Consider the following 26,104-nt stretch of genomic DNA (forward strand, 5'->3'; position numbering starts at 1 on the left):
AGCAGACGATTGCTCGTTGGATTTGTAGTACAATTCAGCTTGCACACTCTGTGGCAGGCCTGCCACAGCCAAAATCTGTTAAAGCCCATTCCACAAGGAAAGTGGGCTCATCTTGGGCGGCTGCCCGAGGGGTCTCGGCTTTACAACTTTGCCGAGCAGCTACTTGGTCAGGGGCAAACACGTTTGCTAAATTCTACAAATTTGATACCCTGGCTGAGGAGGACCTGGAGTTCTCTCATTCGGTGCTGCAGAGTCATCCGCACTCTCCCGCCCGTTTGGGAGCTTTGGTATAATCCCCATGGTCCTTACGGAGTCCCAGCATCCACTTAGGACGTCAGAGAAAATAAGAATTTACTTACCGATAATTCTATTTCTCGTAGTCCGTAGTGGATGCTGGGCGCCCATCCCAAGTGCGGATTGTCTGCAATACTTGTATATAGTTATTGTTAAAATAACACCGGGTTGTTTATTGTTGTGAGCCATCTTTCAGAGGCTCCTACGTTTTAATCATACTGTTAACTGGGTTCAGATCACAAGTTGTATGGTGTGATTGGTGTGGCTGGTATGAGTCTTACCCGGGATTCAAAATCCTTCCTTATTATGTACGCTCGTCCGGGCACAGTATCCTAACTGAGGCTTGGAGGAGGGTCATGGGGGGAGGAGCCAGTGCACACCACCTGATCCTAAAGCTTTACTTTTGTGCCCTGTCTCCTGCGGAGCCGCTATTCCCCATGGTCCTTACGGAGTCCCAGCATCCACTGCGGACTACGAGAAATAGAATTATCGGTAAGTAAATTCTTATTTTTTTCCCCACCGAAGTATGTAACTCGCTGTTCCCATTTTCCCGTAACTTAGACTCCTGATGTAACCTAAAATGTCCGGAACAGGTTTTTATTGTCTTTTTGGATCTTGAAAACAGGATATGGCCTGAAAAAAAATTGATGGTTGTATGCAGGTTCTTAATTCCAGGGTTATTGAACCACTTATGGGTGTCCTCGAAATGTGGACAATAGTGCCTCATGACTCGGTGATCTCACTAGTTTCATGTAACTTCACTACATCCTTTAGAGTAATTTGTCCCACAAAATGGCTGCCCCACACTGTGAGTAGATGACTGGTACACCTACAATAGTTTAGTAGTGTTCATTCTAGGATTTTTTAAGGGCAGGGTGCTAATCATTGAGGAGGGCACATTTTCATTTTGAAAGGCACATTTTTGATGTGACTCTCTCTTTGCGCACAAAGCATAGCGCATATGTTTATAGTTTTTATATATTTTCCCTTTAATGTATCATTTACCGCTACATACATATAGGACACCCATGTAACACCCAACATCTGTACTGAGAAAAATACTATATTTCTCTATCGTCCTAGTGGATGCTGGGGTTCCTGAAAGGACCATGGGGAATAGCGGCTCCGCAGGAGACAGGGCACAAAAAGTAAAGCTTTTTCAGATCAGGTGGTGTGCACTGGCTCCTCCCCCTATGACCCTCCTCCAGACTCCAGTTAGATTTTTGTGCCCGGCCGAGAAGGGTGCAATCTAGGTGGCTCTCCTAAAGAGCTGCTTAGACAAAGTTTAGCTAGGTTTTTTATTTTACAGTGATTCCTGCTGGCAACAGGATCACTGCAGCGAGGGACTGAGGGGAGAAGGAGTCAACTCACCTGCGTGCAGGATGGATTGGCTTCTTGGCTACTGGACATCAAGCTCCAGAGGGACGATCACAGGTACAGCCTGGATGGTCACCGGAGCCGCGCCGCCGGCCCCCTTGCAGATGCTGAAGTCAGAAGAGGTCCAGAATCGGCGGCTGAAGACTCCTGCAGTCTTCTAAAGGTAGCGCACAGCACTGCAGCTGTGCGCCATTTTCCTCTCAGCACACTTCACACGGCAGTCACTGAGGGTGCAGGGCGCTGGGAGGGGGGCGCCCTGGGAGGCAAATGAATACCTATAAAGGCTAAAAATACCTCACATATAGCCCCTAGAGGCTATATGGAGATATTTAACCCCTGCCTGATTTTTCTAAATAGCGGGAGACGAGCCCGCCAGAAAAGGGGCGGGGCCTATCTCCTCAGCACACGGCGCCATTTCCTCTCACAGCTCCGCTGGTCAGGACGGCTCCCAAGTCTCTCCCCTGCACTGCACTACAGAAACAGGGTAAAACAGAGAGGGGGGGGCAAATTTATGGCGATATTTTGATATAACAAAGCAGCTATAAGGGAGCACTTATTATAAGGCTATCCCTGATATATATATAGCGCTTTTGGTGTGTGCTGGCAAACTCTCCCTCTGTCTCCCCAAAGGGCTAGTGGGTCCTGTCTTCGTTAGGAGCATTCCCTGTGTGTCTGCTGTGTGTCGGTACGTGTGTGTCGACATGTATGAGGACGATATTGGTGTGGAGGCGGAGCAATTGCCAAATATGAGGATGTCACCCCCTAGGGAGTCGACACCAGAATGGATGCCTTTATTTATGGAACTACGGGATAGTGTCAACACGCTAAAGCAGTCGTTTGACGACATGAGGCGGCCGGACAATCAATTAGTGCCTGTCCAGGCGACTCAAACACCGTCAGGGGCTGTGAAACGCCCTTTGCCTCAGTCGGTCGACACAGACCCAGACGCAGGCACTGACTCCAGTGGTGACGGTGACGATTCAACCGTATTTTCCAGTAGGGCCACACGTTATATGATTTTGGCAATGAAGGAGGCGTTACATTTAGCTGATACTACAGGTACCACTAAACAGGGTATTATGTGGGGTATGAAAAAACTACCTATAGTTTTTCCTGAATCAGAAGAATTAAATGACGTGTGTAATGAAGCGTGGGTTGCCCCTGATAAAAAGCTGATAATTTCAAAGAAATTATTGGCATTATACCCTTTCCCGCCAGAGGTTAGGGAGCGCTGGGAAACACCTCCTAGGGTGGACAAGGCGCTAACACGCTTATCTAAACAAGTGGCGTTACCCTCTCCTGAGACGGCCGCACTTAAAGATCCATCAGATAGGCGGATGGAAAATATCCCAAAAAGTATATACACACATGCAGGTGTTATACTACGACCAGCTGTAGCGACTGCCTGGATGGGCAGTGCTGGGGTAGTTTGGTCAGAGTCCCTGATTGAAAATATTGATACCCTGGACAGGGACAATATTTTACTGTCGTTAGAACAAATAAAGGATGCATTTCTTTATATGCGTGATGCACAGAGGGATATCTGCACACTGGCATCACGGGTAAGTGCTATGTCCATTTCGGCCAGAAGAGCTTTATGGACGCGACAGTGGACAGGCGATGCGGATTCAAAACGGCATATGGAAGTTTTGCCGTATAAAGGGGAGGAGTTATTTGGAGTCGGTCTATCAGATTTGGTGGCCACGGCTACAGCCGGGAAATCCACCTTTCTACCTCAAGTCACTCCCCAACAGAAAAAGGCACCGACTTTTCAACCGCAGCCCTTTCGTTCCTTTAAAAATAAGAGAGCAAAGGGCTATTCATAGAAGAGACAGCAACACGCAGCTCCTTCCCAGGAACAGAAGCCCTCCCCGGCTTCTACAAAAGCCTCAGCATGACGCTGGGGCTTCTCAAGCGGACTCGGGGACGGTGGGCGGTCGTCTCAAAAATTACAGCGCGCAGTGGGCTCACTCGCAGGTAGATCCCTGGATCCTGCAGATAATATCTCAAGGGTACAGGTTGGAATTAGAGACAGATCCACCTCGCCGTTTCCTGAAGTCTGCTTTACCAACGTCCCCCTCCGAAAGGGAGACGGTTTTGGAAGCCATTCACAAGCTGTACTCTCAGCAGGTGATAGTCAAGGTACCTCTTCTACAACAAGGGAAGGGGTATTATTCCACTCTTTTTGTGGTACCGAAGCCGGATGGCTCGGTAAGGCCTATTCTAAATCTGAAGTCCTTGAACCTGTACATAAAGAAGTTCAAGTTCAAGATGGAGTCACTCAGAGCAGTGATAGCGAACCTGGAAGAGGGGGACTTTATGGTATCCTTGGACATCAAGGATGCGTATCTCCACGTTCCAATTTACCCCTCACTCCAGGGGTACCTCAGGTTCGTTGTACAAAACTGTCACTATCAGTTTCAGACGCTGCCGTTCGGATTGTCCACGGCACCTCGGATCTTTACAAAGGTAATGGCCGAGATGATGATTCTTCTTCGAAGAAAAGGCATATTAATTATCCCATACTTGGACGATCTCCTAATAAGGACGAGGTCCAGAGAACAGCTAGAGATGGGATTAGCACTGTCTCAAGAAGTGCTAAAACAGCACGGGTGGATTCTGAATATTCCAAAATCCCAGTTAATGCCGACAACTCGTCTGCTGTTCCTAGGGCTGATTCTGGACACGGTTCAGAAAAAGGTTTTTCTCCCGGAGGAAAAAGCCAAGGAGTTATCCGACCTTGTCAGGAACCTCCTAAAACCAGGAAAGGTGTCTGTACATCAATGCACAAGAGTCCTGGGAAAAATGGTGGCTTCTTACGAAGCAATTCCATTCGGCAGATTCCACGCAAGAATTTTCCAAAGGGATCTGTTGGACAAATGGTCAGGGTCGCATCTTCAGATGCACCTACGGATAACCCTGTCTCCAAGGACAAGGGTGTCTCTTCTGTGGTGGTTGCAGAGTCCTCATCTATTGGAGGGCCGCAGATTCGGCATACAGGATTGGATCCTGGTGACCACGGACGCCAGCCTGAGAGGCTGGGGAGCAGTCACACAAGGAAGAAACTTCCAGGGAGTATGGACGAGCCTGGAAACGTCTCTTCACATAAACATTCTGGAACTAAGAGCAATATACAATGCTCTAAGCCAGGCAGAACCTCTGCTTCAGGGAAAACCGGTGTTGATCCAGTCGGACAACATCACGGCAGTCGCCCATGTGAACAGACAGGGCGGCACAAGAAGCAGGAGTGCAATGGCAGAAGCTGCAAGGATTCTTCGCTGGGCAGAGAATCATGTGATAGCACTGTCAGCAGTGTTCATCCCGGGAGTGGACAACTGGGAAGCAGACTTCCTCAGCAGACACGATCTTCACCCGGGAGAGTGGGGACTTCATCCAGAAGTCTTCCACATGCTGGTAACCCGTTGGGAAAGACCAATGGTGGACATGATGGCGTCTCGCCTCAACAAAAAACTGGACAGGTATTGCGCCAGGTCAAGAGATCCGCAGGCAATAGCTGTGGACGCGCTGGTAACGCCTTGGGTGTACCAGTCGGTGTATGTGTTTCCTCCTCTGCCTCTCATACCAAAAGTATTGAGAATTATACGGCAAAGAGGCGTAAGAACGATACTAGTGGTTCCGGATTGGCCAAGAAGGACTTGGTACCCGGAACTTCAAGAGATGATCACGGAAGATCCGTGGCCTCTACCTCTAAGGAGGGACTTGCTTCAGCAGGGTCCCTGTCTGTTTCAAGACTTACCGCGGCTGCGTTTGACGGCATGGCGGTTGAACGCCGGATCCTAAAGGAAAAAGGCATGCCGGAAGAAGTCATTCCTACTTTGATTAAAGCAAGGAAGGAAGTAACCGTGCAACATTATCACCAAATTTGGCGAAAATATGTTGCGTGGTGCGAAGATCGGAGTGCTCCGACGGAGGAATTTCAACTGGGTCGATTCCTACATTTCCTGCAATCAGGATTGTCTATGGGTCTCAAATTGGGATCTATTAAGGTTCAAATTTCGGCCCTGTCGATTTTCTTTCAAAAAGAATTGGCTTCAGTCCCTGAAGTCCAGACCTTTGTTAAGGGAGTGCTGCATATACAGCCTCCTGTGGTGCCTCCAGTGGCACCGTGGGATCTCAATGTGGTTTTGGACTTTCTAAAATCTCATTGGTTTGAACCACTAAATAAGGTGGATTTGAAATATCTCACTTGGAAAGTGACCATGCTTCTAGCCCTGGCTTCTGCCAGGAGAGTATCAGAATTGGCAGCTTTATCTTACAAAAGCCCATATCTGATTTTCCATTCGGACAGGGCAGAACTGCGGACTCGTCCGCATTTTCTCCCTAAGGTGGTGTCAGCATTTCATCTGAACCAGCCTATTGTAGTGCCTGCGGCTACAAGTGACTTGGAGGACTCCAAGTTACTGGACGTTGTCAGAGCATTAAAAATATATATTGCAAGGACAGCTGGAGTCAGAAAATCTGACTCGTTGTTTATATTGTATGCACCCAACAAGATGGGTGCTCCTGCGTCTAAGCAGACGATTGCTCGTTGGATCTGTAGCACAATCCAACTTGCACATTCTGTGGCAGGCCTGCCACAGCCTAAATCTGTAAAGGCCCACTCCACAAGGAAGGTGGGCTCATCTTGGGCGGCTGCCCGAGGGGTCTCGGCATTACAACTTTGCCGAGCAGCTACGTGGTCAGGGGAGAACACGTTTGTAAAATTTTACAAATTTGATACTCTGGCTAAGGAGGACCTGGAGTTCTCTCATTCGGTGCTGCAGAGTCATCCGCACTCTCCCGCCCGTTTGGGAGCTTTGGTATAATCCCCATGGTCCTTTCAGGAACCCCAGCATCCACTAGGACGATAGAGAAAATAAGATTTTACTTACCGATAAATCTATTTCTCGGAGTCCGTAGTGGATGCTGGGCGCCCATCCCAAGTGCGGATTATCTGCATAAATTGTACATAGTTATTGTTAACTAATTCGGGTTATTGTTGAAGGAAGCCATCTTTCAGAGGCTCCGCTGTTATCATACTGTTAACTGGGTTTAGATCACAGGTTGTACGGTGTGATTGGTGTGGCTGGTATGAGTCTTACCCGGGATTCAAAATCCTCCCTTATTGTGTACGCTCGTCCGGGCACAGTACCTAACTGGAGTCTGGAGGAGGGTCATAGGGGGAGGAGCCAGTGCACACCACCTGATCTGAAAAAGCTTTACTTTTTGTGCCCTGTCTCCTGCGGAGCCGCTATTCCCCATGGTCCTTTCAGGAACCCCAGCATCCACTACGGACTCCGAGAAATAGATTTATCGGTAAGTAAAATCTTATTTTGTCCAGTCTCCTTGAAAGAAAGGCAATAGTATATACACATAATAAGTAGATAATAATAAATGTCTCCTCCACTGATGGAGTAGTTATAATCCCTATGTGTTATAAAACAGAAAAGTTAAGCAGAGGGTTAAAATATACAGTATAGGTACAAAATAAGTCTGTTCTTCTACTAAGGAAATAGTGTAAGCAGTACATGCTCACTGCTTACCCTGTTCTTTTCCTCTATATCAGAGTGCTGTGTTATGCAGGCAGCCACAGCAGTGATGCCATTTAAAGTGCCTCCTCTGCCATCCAGTTCATTAAGGATAGAAATTGTTTCCAATTTCAGAGGTAGGCAAGGAGTAGACAACTACATTGTAACATGCTCTCTGACTGTTGCATTCTGTATACAAGGGGGCAATTTATGATCCTGCAGGGTGCACTGAAAAAGGGCAGGGTGCTTTTTCACATTTCAAAAATGGGCAGGGTGCAGCACCCTGCTGAAACAGCCTAGAAGGAACACTAGTTTAGTCTTTGTCTCTGGCATTCTGCTGGTCTTACGATTGAGTACATATACTGTAATTTTGCAGCTTCTTCATGTAACACTGCCAGAGAAAGCTTTATACTGAATTTGCAAAAACATGTGTCCTTTGTTGTGAGGTTACGGGTGTGATGCTCCATATTGCAGTCTTCTTATGACCTGTGCATTCCTCTTTTCTTTACAGAATTTTAGCAACGTCAAAAATTATCTTCCTGCTGACATGAAATCTTTTTTCACTCCTGGAAAGGTGAGAAGTGAAAAATAAGACCTGATTTTCCAAACCTCTCCTAAAAATGTAGTTTGTATGAAGAATTAATAAATATAGGAGGAAATTACATTTTACATTTTTTCGGTACACAAACCTTTTAATTGTTTTATATTCCGTCAGTAAAAGTGTAAGTTAAAGAACGAATATGTTCTTTGTAAACAATTAGATAAAATAAGTTCTTCTACACAAAAGTATCAGGTTGAAGGTTTATCAAATAATGAGTGGCACAAAGATATTTTCTTTCATTGTCATTGATTCTGTATATTTATGTTCCAATGTCTTCTATCACCCCACCTTTTTAGAGACTTAGGGGTATATGCAATTGCGGGCGAATCGCGGCAAATTATCGCCGTTTTTTTAATTCGACACAATTCGACAGGTGAATTCCGGCAGGTGGCTGCCGGAATTCACCATATTCAATGAAAAACGGATTCGACATTCCTGCGGGCGAAAAACGGCCGATTTGCCGGATTTTGCCGCGAATTAAAAAAACGGGGAAAAACCCGGAAAAAAATGGCTTGGGGTCCCCCCTCCAAAGCATAACCAGCCTCTGGCTCTTTGAGCTGGTCCTGGTTCTAAAAATGCGGGGAAAAATTTGACAGGGGATCCCCCGTATTTTTAAAACCAGCACCGGGCTCTGCGCCTGGTGCTGGTGCAAAAAATACGGGGGACAAAGAGTAGGGGTCCCCCGTATTTTTTACACCAGCATCGGGCTCCACTAGCTGGACAGATAATGCCACAGCCGGGGGTCACTTTTATACAGTGCCCTGCGGCCGTGGCATTAAATATCCAACTAGTCACCCCTGGCCGGGATACCCTGGGGGAGTGGGGACCCCTTCAATCAAGGGGTCCCCCCCCCAGCCACCCAAGGGCCAGGGGTGAAGCCCGAGGCTGTCCCCCCCCATCCAAGGGCTGCGGATGGGGGGCTGATAGCCTGGAGAAAAATGTCAGAATATTGTTTTTTCCAGTAGTACTACAAGTCCGAGCAAGCCTCCCCCGCAAGCTGGTACTTGGAGAACCACAAGTACCAGCATACGGGAGAAAAACGGGCCCGCTGGTACCTGTAGTACTACTGGGGGAAAAATACCCAAATAAAAACAGGACACACACCGTGACAAGTACAACTTTATTACATACTGCCGACACACACATACTTACCTATGTTGACACGCCGACTGCCACAGTCTCCGACGATCCGAGGGTACCTGTGAAAAAATTATACTCACCTTCCAGCGTCCAGCGATAAATCCACGTCCAGAGTATAATCCAGGTACTTGGCAAAATAAAAAAATGCAAAAACCCGTGCCAGCGGACTGAAAGGGATCCCATATTGACGCGCCATTTTTTCCCCTGATTTTACCGTTCCAGCTATAAAAAAATATATATATATTTTTAAAAATATATAAATAATACTTGTGCCTCCAAAAAAGACAAACCAAGTACCTAATCCCTTCTAATATAAATAGATATGCTATTACCCAAAAAAAAAACACCAAAAAAACACTTTTTAAATTTTTTTTTATTGGTTTCACCCTCCAAAGTGTGGCGGATTGAAAATGACGAATTTACTGTCTAAAAGCACTGTTGTCGATTTTTTTCAAACTTGAATTGAATACACTTTGGTCGAATTGCAGCACTTGTATCATTGCAGAAAAGTCGCATTTGACAAAAGTCGAATTTCAAAAAGTCGAATTTTGAAAGTTCGTTTTTTTGACGGAAAGCACTGAATTGCATTGACTATTTTTTTTTTTTTTGGTGAAAAATTCCCGAAATTCGACAATTTCGGGAATTCGACCGCAATTGCATATACCCCTTAACCTGAAGGGAAGTTACAGGCTAAACTCCTATTACAGACTATTTATCCCTTGCTTAAATGGGATACATATAAATGTCTCCTATAGTGCAGTTGTGTAAGGCTGCCACTAATCCAATCCGATACATGGATGTATGATATACAAACACCTGCAGTTCACCTCTTTTGCTTCCCATTGAAGAAATTTGTTAAGAGTACAAATATGGAGTTATTGTGGCTGGTACATACTTCTGGAATTTAACTTGGTGTATTTATACAGTTTTGTCTGTTATTTTATTGAATGTTCAAAATAGCTAAGGAATATGCTAGTACTCTGTAAGTGAATGCTAATATTTTAATAAATGTTGCTGTTTCCACGTTTCAGCCTAAATCTACAAATGTTCTTGGAGCAGTGAACAAGCCGCTGTCTACAGCAGGGAAACAGATGCAGTCAAAATCATCCAGAATGGAGACGGCCAGCAACGCCAGTAGCGGGTCTAACCCAAGCTCTCCAGGAAGGATTAAGGGAAGGTAGGTAACAGATCTCATCCCCTTTTTTTTTAATATTCTCCTTAAAACCATAGAGACTTATCTGCATCTGAATAAAAATCTGTCCAGTGCTTGAGTCATGTAAGGCATATAGTTATTGGAAATGCATAATAAAGTCTGTCTCTGACTGTCCACGGCAGCTTGGACACCGTAAACTGTAAGTCTTTTCTTCCCTCTTCAGAGCAAATGACTATAGCTGCTCCAAAAAGCTGAAGACACTAGCTAAAGTGTTATTGCTAGAAAATGATATAGGAACTCCATTAACATAAATCTCATTATCAAGCTGCCAGCATTCAGCAAATGTATCCTGCTCCTGAGAAGCAGCCTGCAATGTCATTCAGACTCAGCATGCTTCTGCCAGTATGGGAAGTGTGTGTTCAGTGTAATGTTTGCTGATATCTAGATGTATCTAGTGTAGACTTGTTTGTCCTGTTATTGGTTAATTATAGGTTACCCAGTTACTTCCAATCTTCAGGTTGACCAATGACAACTTTTAGGAATACAATGCATTTTTATATATTCTAGTGCTAGTCCTACCAGAAGAGCTGTAATACAAGTGGCGTCTCCTAAATACACGGAGAATGGAGTGATGTATAGATCACTGGCCACCGTGGAGGCTGAGGCCTTCTATGTGCTGTAAGGCAATACCTGTAGTCACTTGTATTTTAAGGTGGATTACTAGATGCCATAAACCATATATGTTATTGTAAGATCTAATCTTGCATGTCAACCTTTTATGTTCATTTAATGTTTGTTTTGATCTTTCTTTACTCGTACCATGGAAAGAATTGACAGCACTGAACTAGATCATAGTGAAAATGAGGACTATTCTATGATGTCGTCTCCGCTGTCTGGGAAGAAGGGGGATAAAAGAGATGACTCAGACATAGAGAAGCCAAGAGGACGTAAAAAACAGTCTCTCCTAGACCAAGACGATTCTTTGAACATAGATGAATTATCCAGATCTGCTCCAGAACCAAAACCCAGCAGTGGACTGCGTGGCAGAAAGCGACCTGCTGTTGCTTCAGAGTCAGATGAGCAGCCATGGCCAGAGAAGAGGTTAAAGGAAGACTTGCTTGAGTTTGAGGATGAACAAAATAGTCCTCCCAAAAAAGCCAGACGAGGGAGACCACCCAAGGCAGCCAAGGTGGTGGCTGCAGTGGCAAAAGAAGAGCCAGCAGCAAAGACACCTAGGAGGGGCAGAAAAAAGGCGGCCGCAGTAGAAATTCCCCAAGACGAAGAAGTGGAGTCACTTGACATTAATGAGGAACAAGATTCTGAAAACGTTGAACAAAAAAGGAGAGGCAGGGGCTCAAGGACCCCCAGAAAGACTACACCAAAGTAAGCTGTTTGTTTTTATGGTGGGGGGAGGGGTGATAGATTGGGCTATTTTTAAGATATCTAAATAAGCCTCTTTTATTTTAATTGTGTCAACAGGTTTGACCAGTCGGAATCCGCTTTGGAGTCTCCTCCAGTTGCACCACAGAAAAGGAGAGGAAGGCCTCCCAAAACACCCCAAGTACAGGAAAAGAAAAGGTACATTTTTATAAGGGGCTGATATTTTACCAATAAAAACATACAATAATCTCAGATAATAAAATTTTACTTCCTTCTGCATCCGCTTGGGACACAGACACTGGGTATAGCCTGGAGAGGAGAATCTGGGCACCAAATAGTTACTATTTATTTTATTTTTTTCCCAGCAGCCCTAGACACCCTCTCCACTATACCCGGTCACCAGCTGGCCTGTGACCTGCTCTTAACTGGTTCCCCCAGTTACTTTTAGTACTGAGCAGTATGTATTGGCATCTGTACACAGGACACGTGGTCACCCCCTAAAGTTAGAGGAGAGGACGTTTCATACACAGCGAAGGAAGGGTTTCTTCACAGTGAGGGCAGTAAAGAAATGGAATTCACTGTCGGGGAAGGTTGATATGAAAGGGGTAGACAATTTTTTTGCAGAAAGGGACATCCAAGGATATACACTTTAATAATAATGTATGGTAGTATCTGGGGCAGTAAAAGTAAATCCTGAGCATAGCAATAGATCAGCTATGTTACTATGATCTGGAGGATGGTCTTAGCTCAGGGACCAGCCGGAAAGAACTTTTATCTCCTAATTTCTCACATGAAGACTGCTATCTCCTACCTAGGGGAGGCACTGTGGACACTGGGATTTTGGCAACTAAGGTGGCGGTCAGGAGGGCCCTCTAGCTGGGGTGGTCTTCAGTTTGCCGACAACCAGCATACCGGCGCCGGAATCCCGACCGCCGACATACCGACAGCTTTCTCCCTCTTGGGGATCCACGACCCCCCTGGAGGGAGAATAGATAGCGTAGCACGCTACCATGCCCGCAAGGGGCTCATTTGTACTCGCCTAGCTGTCGGTATGCCTGCGGTCGAGAGCCTGACCGCCGGCATAACATACTACACCCTTTAGCTGTGCTCCTGGCGAGTGGATGCAAACTCTAAGAAGGCCTTAAGAGGCACTACCATTTTCAGGGGATATCCTCTTTGGCGAGGACTTGGACAAGTTAATCACCATTTTGGCTGCGTCTAAGACTGCCTTACTGCACTCGGCAGCGCTTCCCAAAGCGAGATCCTCTGTTTTTCGTTCCTTTCGTCCACGGGGGACAGCCAGAGGGCAGGATTCAGCTCGATTCCAGGGTGCATCCTCAAAGGGATCTAAGCCCCGTGGTAAGCAATCCTGGGTAACCAGACAGCCTGCTTCCAAGCCAGCTATATGACAGGGCGGGACTCCACCTGGGGCATCCCTGGGTGGGAAGTCTGCTTCGGTCTTTCACCTCAGTTTGGATGGGTACCACGATGGACCCGTGGGTCAGAGACGTTAACTCTCAAGGATACGCACTAACTTTTGGAAGCGACCTTCATTGTGGCTCTTCACTGGATTCCCAGAGGATGTGGAAAAAGCAGAAGCCCTCCGGTGGGGGGGGAGGGGGGGGGGGTCTATTCACTCTCTTCTGGCCTCCCAAGTCATCTTTCCAGGCACCCAGTCTGAGAGGGGTTTGGGATTTTCTGCAAATTTCTTTCTGGTTCAGAAGCCGTCCGGCTCATTACGACCTATTCTCAAGCTAAAGGCGCTGAACTAGTATCTGTAGTCCCAGGTGTTGCATGGAGTCCATTATCCTGGCTAAGGAGCCTGGGGACTTTATGGCTTCATTGCACATCCTGGATGTGTATTTATACATCCTCATCCATGCCATTTATCAGCATTTTCTCCGGCAGGGTCCACAGATTATCCACAGGATAACATTGGGATATGATGAAGCGACAGCGGATTTGCACCAATCGGTCAAAGCTTTTCGGCCTCCCAGCATACAGCGAGCCCGTCCATATGTCTCTGCTTCCTGGCTCAGGCAAATCAGTTTTTTGTTGCAGCAGGAGCCGGACCTGCCGGGCTGCTGGTTTTTAACAGCCCTAAGCTTTCTTAATTTATTTTTATAGTTTTGCTATTTTTTCTTGAGTGATCTTTCTAAAAAGCATCTTATACGTACCTTAGAAAGAGTTGCTCCAACAACTCTCCGCCAACACTTACCCGTGAGTACAGTGCTGTTACGAGGGGGCGTCTGTGTCGGATATACTAGCAGGTCCAGCAGACGTTACCAGGCTGTGGCCGGAGCATGGGGAGAAGGTAAGGCATCAGTTCCGCTTAGAAGGGGAATATGGACACAGCCGCACTGTTTTGGGAGGAGACTACCAAACTGTCGCTGGCGCGGCTGCCACCTCGGGTGCACCAGCGCTAGGCCTTAGGGGATCATAGGCTCCAGGAATAGTATGAGGCCGCAATCCCTAGGGTTGATGTCAGCAGTGTGTAGTCGGACGCTCCTGGTCGCCCCTCCCCCCGGTTCATGACCAGTTTACTCCGAGTCTCCTGCCATGAACGGTTTTCCTGCTTCTCAGACGCTGTACGCGAAGGCCACCCAGTCACAGCATAGGCGGCTGTGTGACTAGTACGGCTGTGTTCACTGAACATCTGTGTTCACTATAGGTTCATGGAGCAGCAGTGTACACTAGTAGCGTCTGGATCCACTCAGCATTCGCAAACGTATTGATCGGTCCTGGAAGCAAGGTGAGTCTTCCTGTATCCCACTCTACTGAGTACGGGTAATACAGCACTAAGTCTGTATCTACCTTTTTGCATACGAATAGTTACATCAGTGCCTATTGCATATGAGTCTGTATACTATTACTGTGGTTTCTTTCGCTATGCATCCGAATACGATAGATCTGTTTAAACATGATTCAGTAATATGTTCTCCTACATACTTGAAATGTATATAACATAAGGGTACACAATTGCGCCTGAATATGTGGTGGTAATGGTTGTAATACTAAATAACAAGTATACACTGTATATATGAAGAATAAGTGTATTTATTCTAAAACACAATGACAGAAAGAGAGAATAAATGGAAAAAGATGTGAAAAAATAGAAAATTAATGCATTGATGAAAGAGTGTGTATATATATATATATATATGTATATGAAAAAAATCTATACATATGTATATTTTGGTCCGCAGTCCAGTACATTAGAGTGTGGCATCCCACCTCGTTTAATTGTGCTCAAACTTCTACCACAATGTGTGGAGGGGCATATACAACACAGTCCCAGAGGAGCTCATTCAGTAATATGTAGGGGTCACGGTCAAAGAGTCTGTTGCAGCAGCTTGATCCTGTCTTGAGAGGGAGGGGGGGTGAGGTGATCTTCCGACGGTGCTAGCAAATGAAGGGGTACCCCGGGTGGCGCTGCGGGAGGGATGAGTTGCAGGAGATAGGTAATTACTGGCTCTGGACTCGCTGCTCTCTAACTCGGTCTATGGCTGCGGAAGGCGCCCGTGTGGACAGGCGTCTGCCGCTGGCCGGATCCGAGGAGTGCGGTTGTGTCTCTGGGGGGGAAAGTGTCACTGACTTTGAGACCCGGAACGGGACTGTCCGCAGTGCACCTCCCCACTTACAGAGCCCTTACCTCGTTCTTCTGTGTTCGATTCCCGACTTCCGCTGTCACCTTGCTTCCTTGTCAGTCTTGCAGCTTTTCGTCCGGTTTCATTTTCACTTTCCTGTACCTCGCGGTCACGTGACCTGTTCCTGTTCCTCAGCAGTCTTCAGCGCCGTGGGTGATGAATGTGTCCAGGGATAGAGAGCTCTGCTGTGTTGAATATAATTAAGGCAGTCTGTTTGAAAAGGTGTCCTATTATCTCCTATGCGTGTCGACCTTTCTAGGTCTTCCTCAGGGAGTCTATCAGATAGATAGGAAGATACACTCACAGCAACATTAACACTCATATCATGTTTGTCTTGCAAAGCTGTGTTAACCTCTCAGGATCTGGTTCAGGATGGCTTGTATGCAAATTGTTTTAGCTTTCACCAGGGTCTCTTGAAAAATACAAGGCAGATTCAGGTGCAGGTTGATCCACCTTGGGCTATGTTTGCACAGATGTTACCCAGTATAGCTGAACGGATAATTCCTCCAACTCCTTTACCAGGGATAGGTTACATGATTAACCCTTACATGCAGCTTCCTGCCTGCGGTTTATCACTTCCAGCAGCAGCCTCTCAAAAGAAACAGGCTGATAAGCCAGTGGTAAGTAAATCTTCATACTCACAGGCTACACATGTTTCAGATGAGGATTCATCGGAGGATGAAAGCTCAATAAATTCTACTTCGGCATACGAAGAGTAGGAGGAAGGTCTCAGCTCAGTGGATATAGCTGAGTTAATTAAAGCAATGAAAGCCATTCTATCCTTAGAGGATTCAGCAGAGCCTGTGTTAAAAACCAAGGCACCTGTGTTTAAACGTCCCAAAACATTTAAAACTGAGTTTCCAGGGCCAGATCAGCTGACGGAAATCATGGAAGAGGCTTGGGCTACGCCCAATAAGAAGTTTAGAAGTCCTAAGAAATGGAATTCCAGTTATCCTCTTCCAGCTGGGGATTGTTTAAAAAGGGAGGTGGCTCCTAGAGTAGATATGCATGTGATTCGATTAGTGCGAAAATCTACATTACCTTTGCCTTCAACATCATTAAATGATGTCACGGATAGGAGATTGGATGGTTTTTAAAAAACATTTTTTCCCTGTCTGCGGCAGTCATAAGGCCAGCCATGGCTTCAGCTTGGATGGCAAAGGCAGTGACTGCCTGGGCTGATGCATTGGAGGGGGATTTTTCAATAGCATCTAGAGAGCAAAAATCCCATATAGTACATTTAAAACAGGCTGCAATGTTCTTGGAAGAAGCAGCATTGGATATGGGTAATATTGCCTCCAGGGCATCAGCTTCAACAATAGCTGCTCGCAGAGCAGTTTGGCTACGTACGTGGAAAACTGATTCAGAATCTAAGAAGGTTTTGGAATCTCTGCCTTTTTCTGGAGATATTCTTTTTGATAAAGAATGGACAGATATTTTGGAGTCAGAAACAGACTCCAAGAAGGTAAAGTTTCCTTCCACATACAATTTCAAACCTAAAGTTCCGACTTTTCGGCCCTTTCGGTCTCAAGGAAAAGCTAAAGGAAAAAGTGATGGCAAGCAGTCCCAATACAACAAGTCTGGTAAGACTAAAAAGCATTGGGCTACCAGAGGACCGGTTGGGAAAACAGATAATAAGCCATCAGCCTGATGGTGCGGGCCTCCACCTGGGGGATCCCAGGGTGGGGGGTCGACTTCTTCAGTTTGCTCTGAGCTGGCAGCAGTCTACAACAGATGCCTGGGTGCAGGAAGCGGTATCACTTGGTTATGCTTATGCCTTCAAGTAGCACCCTCCTCAAAGGTTTTTTTGTACCAGCCCATCTCAGGTAGAGATGTAGGCCAGGGCTTTGTAAGAGGCAGTTCAGAAATTGCTTCAGTCAGGAGTAGTCATTCCAGTTCTTCCTGCACAACGAGGACAGGATTTTTACTCCAACCTATTTCTAGTTCAGAAACCAATTGGGTCATTTCAGCCAATTCTCAGTCTCAAAGGGCTGAACAAATACATTTGGGTACCTCTGTTTCACATGGAGACTTTATGTTCCATCATTTTGGCCATGGAGCCAGGGGATTATATGGTATCCCTGGATATACAGGATGCTTACCTACATGTTCCCATAGCACTGTCCCATCAGTGTTATCTCAGGTTCGCTATCCTCCAACAGCATTTTCAGTTCCAGGCCCTACCTTTTCGGTTAGTCACAGCCTCCAGAGTATTTACCAGGATTATGGTCGTAATGGCAGCTTATCTCCGCCAGCAGGGGATAAGATCTTTTAATCCTGGCATAGTCGCAGGACTTGCTCCTATGTCATCTGCAACAGACAATAAAGTGTCTGCAAAGGCACGGGTGGCTCATAAATTGGGCAAAATCGTCTCTGGTTCCGTCACAGCGGATCACTCACTTGGGGGGCTTTACTGGATTCAAGTCTTCAGAGGGTTATTTTACCTCTGAACAAGATATCCATGGTTCAGTCAAGGATTCAGGACTTGCTACACTGTCAAAAGGTATCCATTCACGCAGCAATGCGTGTAATGGGATTGATGGTGTCAACATTCGACATGGAGTATGCACAGTTCCAGTCGAGGCCTCTGCAGCATCTGATTCTTGCCAAATGGAATGAGTTGCATCAGACGATAAAAACGCAGACTATGGTTCTTACGATAGAAGTAAGAAGGTTATTAGCCTGGTGGCTACAGACATCCCATCTGGACAAAGGGAGACCCTTTTGGATATCAGCTTGGGAAATTCTGACAACAGATTCCAGTCTCCAGGGCTGGAGAGCAGTGTCAGGTAGGTTGTGTTTCCAGGGGCAATGGACCAAGGAAGAAGGTTGCCTGCCAATAAATATATTGGAACTTCGGGGTATATACGTGGCACTGATTCTGGCAAAGGACATTCTTCGGGAAAAAACAGTTCAAATCCGCTCGGACAATGCGACGGGAGCAGCGTACCTCAACCATCAGGGAGGAACTCGCAGCCGAAAAGCGATGGAGGTAAGTCGCATACTAAAGTGGGCAGAACTCCATCATCCAGCCTTGTCCGCAGTGTTTGTTCCAGGAGTGCTAAACTGGGAAGCGTATATTTTCAGTTAACACGCCATTCAGGCAAGTGAATGGGCTCTACACCCGGAGCTCTTCCAGACTCTAGTAGACAAGTGGGGGTTGCCAGAGAGAGATCCCATGGCGTCCCGTCAGAACAACAAAGTTCTCGCATACGGGTCAAGAACAAAGGATCCCAGAGCGGTGTTTGTGGATGCCCCGTTGGTGAGATGGGACTTTCATCCGGCTTATGCGTTTCCTCCAATCACCCTCTTACCCAGGGTGGTGAGAAAGATAAAGCAAGGAAAGGGTGCCGTGATACGAATAGCTCTGGCTTGGCCCAGAAGGCATTGTTACACAGATCTGCAGAGAATGTCGATGGATGCTTCACTCCTGCTCCCTCAACGTCCAGATCTACTGATGCTGGGTCCTTGTTATCACAGACATCTGGATCGACTGTCTTTGACAGCGTAGCTCTTGAAACCTCTATCCTGAAGTCAAGAGGATTCTCACAACAGGTAATTCAAACAATGCTCAGAGCAAGGAAACCTTCCTCAGCTCGCACTTACCACCGAATATGGGAAACCTATATTTATTGGTGCAGTGAACGGAAAATGGACCCTAAGTAACATAGTATCTAAGGTTGAAAAAAGACAATTGTCCATCGAGTTCAACCTATTTGTGGTCTCCTATGCATGATTATTTTGTATAAAATTTTGACTAAAGTTGATGACTGCCGTTACGTTTTACCCCTCTTTTTTTATAATAACCATAGTGCGTGACTATGCCCCGTAACCCTGGATAGCCTTATCCATTAGGAATTTATCTAACCCATTCTTAAAGGTGTTGACTGAGTCAGCCATTACAACTCCCTTAGGCAGGGAATTCTAAACACGTATCGTCCTTACCGTAAAAAAGCCTTTACGCCGTATTGTGCGGAATCTCCTCTCCTCTAACCTGAGCGAGTGTCTACGAGTTCTCTGTGTTGATCTAACCAAAAACAGGTCCTGCGCAAGATCTGTATATTGTCCCCTTATATATTTGTAAATGTTGATCATGTCCCCTCTTAATCTCCTCTTTTCCAGTGTAAACATGCCTAGTCTTGCAAGCCTTTCCTCGTATTCCAGCGTCTCCATACCCTTAATTAGTTTGGTCGCCCGCCTTTGATCCTTTTCTAGCTCCAGGATATCCTTTTTGTAGTAAGGTGCCCAGAATTGTACACAGTATTCAAGGTGTGGCCTCACAAGTGATTTATATAACGGGAGTATAATACTCTCGTCCCTAGCATCAATTCCCCGTTGTATGCATGCTAATATCTTATTAGCCTTCTTTGCTGCAGTCCTACGTTGGGTACTACTGCTCAGTTACCTACAGCACCTTGTATTCCCAGGTGGTTTCCCATCCAGATTGGGCGTATCTAGTGTGGTGTGGCTGTAGATAAGTCTTTCAGGGTCTTAGCATTCCTTCAGGCAGGAATGGATAAAGGTTTGAAGGTGGCTTCCTTGAGAGTGCAAGTGTCAGCATTGACTGTATGGTTCCAAAAGAAAATTGCCAACTTACAGGATGTTCGTACTTTTTTCCAGGGAATGCTGCGCATTCAACCTCCTTTTGTTCCTCCTACAGTGCCTTGGGACTTAAATTTAGTCCTAAAGGCCTTTCAAGTTGCCCCATTTGAACCACTTAATAAAGTGGATCTTAAATTGTTGACAGCTTAAGTTCTCTTTCTACTGGCCATGGCGTCGGCTAGAAGAGTGTCAGATTTAGGTACATTGTCATGTCTTTTCCCATTTCTGTTTTTTTTTTTTTTATGCAGATAAAGCAGTTCTCAGAATTAGATCTGGGTATCTTCCTAAGGTGGTGTCTAAATTCCACCTTAACGTAGAAATTGTAGTCCCGGCTTTTCAGGTACCGGGCCTTTCTGCGGGAGATGCATCGCTGGACACGGTCCGTGCCTTAAGGATCTACGCGGATTGTACCAGTGCCATCAGAAAGACAGATTCTCTCTCTTCATTCTCTACCAATTTCACAAGAGAGGATGGCCTGCTGATAAGCGCACACTGGCAAGGTGGCTTTGGATGACTATTTCAGAAGTATATTCTCAAGCTGAGCTCCCTGTTCCAACTAATGTCTCTGCTCACTCTGCTCGTAAGGTATGTCCATCATGGGCAGCACTAAGTGGTGCTTCAGCAGAACAAATATGTAAGGCAGCCACATGGTCTTCCATTAACACATTCATTAGACATTATGCCATTGATACCTTTTGCCTCTCACGACGCTGAAATCGGGCGAAGGATTCTCCTGTCCAATCAGGAGCGTCCCCACCACTTAAATGCTTTGGAAAATCCCAATGTTATCCTGTGGATAACATGTGGATCCTGCCGGAGAAATATACGTTTTGGTAAGAACTTACCGTTGATAACGGTATTTCTCCTAAATCCACAGGTTCCTCAGGGATCCCACCCTGACGCACCTGATTTGAGGATCCTTTTACTCACTAACCTCTTCCTTCTTGTACGGAAGGGTGTGTTGTTTGTTCTTCTCGCCTGATTAGGGCTATCTATGATGCTCCTGCCTTGAGCTTTGGAAATACAACTGATTTGCCTGAGCCAGGAGGCGGGGATATATGGATGTGCCCGTTGCATGCTGGGAGGCCGAAAAGCTTTGACCGATTGGTGCAAATCCGCTGTCGCTTCATCATATCCCAATGTTATCCTGTGGAACCTGTGGGCTTAGGAGAAATACCGTTATCAACGGTAAGTTCTTACCATAACGTATATTTCTCTCGTTTGCAATACAGTCCGATCATTACCAATTTCAGGCGTTACTGTTTGGACTGTCCACAGCACCGCAGGTCTTTACCTAGATTCCCTGTCTTTCACAATTGTTGGAGCTTTTAACTGGACATATTCCACTGATGATGGTGCTTTTGCAGACACACAGATGGATGGCACAAGTCATAGTTAACACATTCTTGGCAGATGTTGTACTTGGGATTCCTAACTTCAATGGGTCTTTCTCCCAGAGGACAAACTTCGGCCCTGCAATCCATAGTTTGCACATTCCTCAGTCTTTGTGTCCATACGTGCTTACATGCGGAGCCTGGGGACTCTGGTCTCCACATTCCGTAATGGTGGAGTATGCCTAGTTCCACACTCGCCCTTTGCAACTGAATGTGCTTACCTGGTGGATCAAAATCGCACCTGCACATCAAGGCTCAGACAATATCCCTCTTTCAGGAGGTTCGCAACTCGCTGTTGTGGCTCCACCGGTACCACCTGGACAAGGGCCGTCCACTTTGGATCTAGGTCCTACTCAGTATTGATGCAAGTCTTCAGGGGTTGGGGCAGTGTCTTGTTAACGAGTGTTCCAGGGCCAGTGGACATCTCAGGAGTGCCAGCTTCTGATCATTATCCTGGAGCCCAGGGCGGTGTACAGGGTTCTGTGCATGGCTCAACCTCTCCTCCAGGGCTGTCCAGTCAAGATGCAGTCGGACAACATGACTGCTGTTGTCTACATAAACCACCAGGGCGGAATTCGCCAGGCCCGTTATTCGCTGGGTGGAGCAGTACCTTACTGCTCTGTTGACGGTGTTCATTCCCGGCGTTCACAATTGGGAGGCGGATTTTCTAAACCTATCTACGGGTATTCAGAGTCTTGCACATCTCTCCACTGTGCCCAAGAGGCGTGACTGGATGCTAGAGGCTAGGTTTAGTGAGGGCATGTAGAGGGAATAGAGAGCTGTGCGGAGATTTGTGTATGCGGAGATCCATCTGATTCCAGAGATTTATGCAATTGCATGCATATGGATGGGTGTGGTGTGGTCACACCTCTGCATATGAGATATGAATATCTTCATTTATCTCTGCACACAGTGTGAGTGTAATTACTGCTGGCACGTATGCAACTCTAAATACAACCCATTGTGTGACGTGGTTTGAAATATACTTTTACAAGTGACAGATAACTTGATTGCTGATATGATATTCTGTGTTTAGTAATGTAGGGCGGCCAAGAAAGGCAGTCAGTAAAGAACCGGACTCAGACGAGGAGATGGAGAACAGCCTGGCTCTTAGTGATGTCTCCAGAGAAGAAGAGGAAGAAATTGCTCCTTTACCTGTAAGTTCACCCCATGTCGAACATTTCCTTGTGACACGGCTGACGTTGGATCTTTATAAGCTTAGTACGCTGAGATAACGGCAAGTTGTCACATAGCCAGGTTATCTGTAAAAGAAAAGGTTATTACGGCCGGTGAGTTAGTGAACACATACACAAACCTGTCCTATTATTAAGTGTAAGTGTTTTATATACCTTTTTGAACAAGCATCATATCCTATTCAGAGCATTCGTACATTTTTGTCAAGAATGTTATCAATTTCACATACACACTATAAGCTCTGACTTGTATTAGCAGCAGGGGGCAGCATACCCTAATATTAATATTTCTAGACTTTTCTACTTATACTTGCCAAATATTAAAAAAACTTTGCTCACTGTATGTGAGAAAGTACAAGTAGCATCATTCTATTGCAGCGTTTGTATATCTTTGCACCTGCAGCACACACATACAAATCTTTGCTGAGAATATGAGAGTATAAACCGAAGGACACAGTCCTGGTTCTGCATGTCAGCATACATTTAAACAAACCACTATTCTGAGTTTAACTATTAGTTTCTTCCGCGCATATATATATATATATATATGTGTATATATATATATATATATATATATATATACTCACTATGACCCCTTTGCTTGAATGTCTTTTAGTGTGTTAAGCTGGGTACTTACCTGGCTGCCGATCTGACAATGTATCGGTTAGTACGTGCATACACATACCAGTCGTCCGCCTGAAGTGTTGTGCCTGACGTCACAACTGGGCAGGCATTTAAATGTGCCTGCCCAGTTGAGATGTCAGTCGCCGGCGGGCCCCGTAGCAAGTGTACGACTGCCCGCACACACCGCTAGATACGCCAACATATCTGTAGATATATCCTCCATCGGCTGTGCAATATTTCTGTGAATTACTTAATTCACAGACATGGGTACACACCCTCTGCCATATATCGGCCGTTCATTTGCCCATCCAATATATTGCTCAGTGTGTATCCAGCTTTAGACTGTATGTATGAATGTGGAGTATGGTAGCTGCAATTTTTTTGCTGAGATACAGTACAGTACATCCTTTTCATGAAAGTGTTGCAAGCTCCTTATTTAATGACTGTAGCACAGAAACATCCTGCTTGTCCATGATGTATTTACTTCAGAGTAGAAAGAAACACAGCTTAATAATCATTTGGGTCACACCTGCACCCATTTCCCTTTTTAATGTCGTTAAGGGGGAACTAGAATACTACATGAGACTTCAGACACAAATGTAGACGGCTTTTACACTGAATAATTATATTGATGATCTTCAAAAATAATGAAGTGGTAAAAGTAAAACACTTCATGTAAAGCTGCATCTCCCTATTTCAGCTCCTTGGTTCCCCCATATGGCCAGCACTGCACCATGCAGCCTCTGAGTGTTTGGTACAGAAGCTACAGTAGTTGTCCCAGTCTCCAACAACTTAAAGTTTTGGTCTGTCATTGTCCTTTCATTGCTCAAATAAATATTTTTCCCACTATTTCATTGAACATGCTTATTCCTGTGCATGGATTGCACAAGGGTGCAGAAAAGGAGTATTTGGAAGAAAAGAAAAAAAAATACACATTATTAAAGTTTAATTTATTTGCAGGCACGGCGCTGGTCTGCAAACAAACGATGAGAAATCATTCGGCGATTACCTGACGTGAGGAGGAATACATGAAATGTCTCTTTTACAGCAGCCTAGGACTGAGGCTGTGCAGAAACTGGGACATGCACGGACAACAAGAATAGACTCATACCCCTGCAACTGCAGCCACAATTGTTTATCATTAGCTGTGGGTAGTTGTGTGGTTTGTAATGTGCGCTGGACACGTAGACCTGAAAAATGTAAATACCTTTTTTTTCTGTTTGTTTTTTATTTTATTTTAAATGCATCATACAGTGCTTGTATAGCTTTTATTTTGCAACTTTAAACTGACATTAAGCAGATAGCCATCAGATTTTCCAATATGACAGATGAAAATGAAGCAATATTTGCCATTGTGTGTGCTGTAATCTCCTTGACATTTTACTGTGAAAAAGAAAAATTTTAAAAACTGTCATAAATGGTCTTTACACTTTCAATAATGTAATGTTTTTGTAGCCATTAGAGCACATTTTGGTCTTCGTGGTGCTCTCCTTACTTTTTTTATTTTATTTTTGCGTGTTGTGTTTTGTTTTTTATTTAATTTTTTGCCCCTGAGTATCCGTTGTCCAGCAGGATAGAAGTGTGGCCCTCTGGGAATGCTGTCATTTTTAACCTCTGTTGTTGCCAGACCCGGGTGGCTGTCGTGTGGCATTGCAAAATTGTAAGAAAGATGATTTAAAACGTTTTATAAAGTGTTTGCGCTATGAAAATAATGAATTAAAGACGCTGCCTATCTTCTCTTCTCTAGTTTCAAGTAATTCACTTCATCAATACATTTCTAAAGGGTTTTGTTTCGTCCCCCTCTCCCACATTGCGTTTAGAGATTTGTCCCGACTGTAGTAAGTGCGCATGAATTTGGCTGCACATTTGATCAATTAAAGAAAGTGTTAAGGATGTGAAAATATTTTATATAAAGATATTAAATGTATGGTGTTACGGCAATATAAATGAAGCTATAAAGATGCAATGTAGTCGAATTTTTGTGCAAGAATAACAGGCTTTAGCCTTTTTATTGTTTTTTTCTTTTAGCGCTTGCATGTGTATGATGGGGTTGGGGATCTGATGTACGTTTTATAAATAATTGCTACTACAAAGCTGCCTCTCATCTTTAACTGTGCCAACTGGGAAACCCACAGTATGAATTGTAAAGCCTTGTTGCTTGGCATAACACAAGTCCCATTTCAGGAAACTTAAGAATCTTGTGAGTGTAATGTAATGTTTTTCTATTTCATTTACCCTGTTAACCAATTACCAGTATTGGACTATAATCCCAGCCTATATATCATGGACATCTTAACAGCACTGTACATCTTGAAATTCATCTGGTTAACTTCAAGGTTTTGTTCCCTTTAAGGAGATGTTGCATTACACAGTAGAACTGTAACTGCAAATGTTGAACAACGTTGTATTTTACTTCTAGGTATCCATTGTGTTTATATATTGTGTATAATTCAACATTTTTTTAATGAAATGGCTGTATAATATCTTACGTGTGTGAGAACTATGTTCCTTTCTAGGACTTGAATGAGAAATGTATTTTATATTTCATGTGGTGTTTGAATGATGTAGCAAATACATCTTTAAGCATAAGCAAACATTGTTTAATTAAAGTAAATGTTTATAGAGCTTCTCTTAAAAGCATGCTCTCACCATCAACCGAGTTATTTTCAGGTATTTTGCTGGAAAACTGTCATGGCTGCTGTGAATGGACTTCTTCTGGATGCTGACTGAAATATCATAGTTGCCTGGCTGTGTTTAAATGTCTTTTCCTAAATGCAGTGGCCTTTTAAAGCGTATTTGTCATGCAGTTTTTAAAAGTCTTCCATTAATAGTATAATCTGAGTAACACTATATAAATAAGAAAAGTCCTGTCTTTAAATTTTTAACCAATTCAAGACTGCAGGGTCTTAAGCCAAACCCATGCCTCCTTATCTTCCTTTTTTCATGAGCAGACCTACCTGTGCAGATGTGAAAAATGGTGGTAGCCTTGGGCTTTAATGCCTGGGGATATTCAGTTAGAGCCCTTTTTTCTGGCCTGGTAAATTACCCCGTTATTGGTGTTAACACACAGGTCCAGGAACTTATCTCTGATTCTATGAGTTAACATTGTTCAGGCACCCAATAACCGGCTATATATCGGAGATTTTTTTTTTGAGACTTGTTCAGACCCAA

The 26,104-nt window shown here is 44.9% G+C and overlaps 1 protein-coding gene across 1 annotated transcript in view; it reads left to right on the plus strand.

The window, feature by feature from the left end:
- PDS5B (PDS5 cohesin associated factor B) overlaps positions 1-25,416 on the plus strand; it is a 340,516-nt gene extending 315,100 nt beyond the window's left edge. The window contains exons 29-34 of the mRNA XM_063951787.1: positions 7,711-7,773; positions 9,972-10,117; positions 10,922-11,476; positions 11,573-11,671; positions 22,153-22,273; positions 23,894-25,416. Of these exons, the coding sequence (XP_063807857.1) occupies positions 7,711-7,773; positions 9,972-10,117; positions 10,922-11,476; positions 11,573-11,671; positions 22,153-22,273; positions 23,894-23,923 (1,014 nt within the window). The 3' untranslated portion in view covers positions 23,924-25,416. The remainder of the gene's footprint in view (positions 1-7,710; positions 7,774-9,971; positions 10,118-10,921; positions 11,477-11,572; positions 11,672-22,152; positions 22,274-23,893) is intronic.
- The last annotated feature ends 688 nt before the right edge of the window (positions 25,417-26,104 follow it).

This window comes from Pseudophryne corroboree, chromosome 2 (assembly GCF_028390025.1).
Source record: "Pseudophryne corroboree isolate aPseCor3 chromosome 2, aPseCor3.hap2, whole genome shotgun sequence".
Classification (NCBI taxonomy): Eukaryota; Metazoa; Chordata; class Amphibia; order Anura; family Myobatrachidae; genus Pseudophryne; species Pseudophryne corroboree.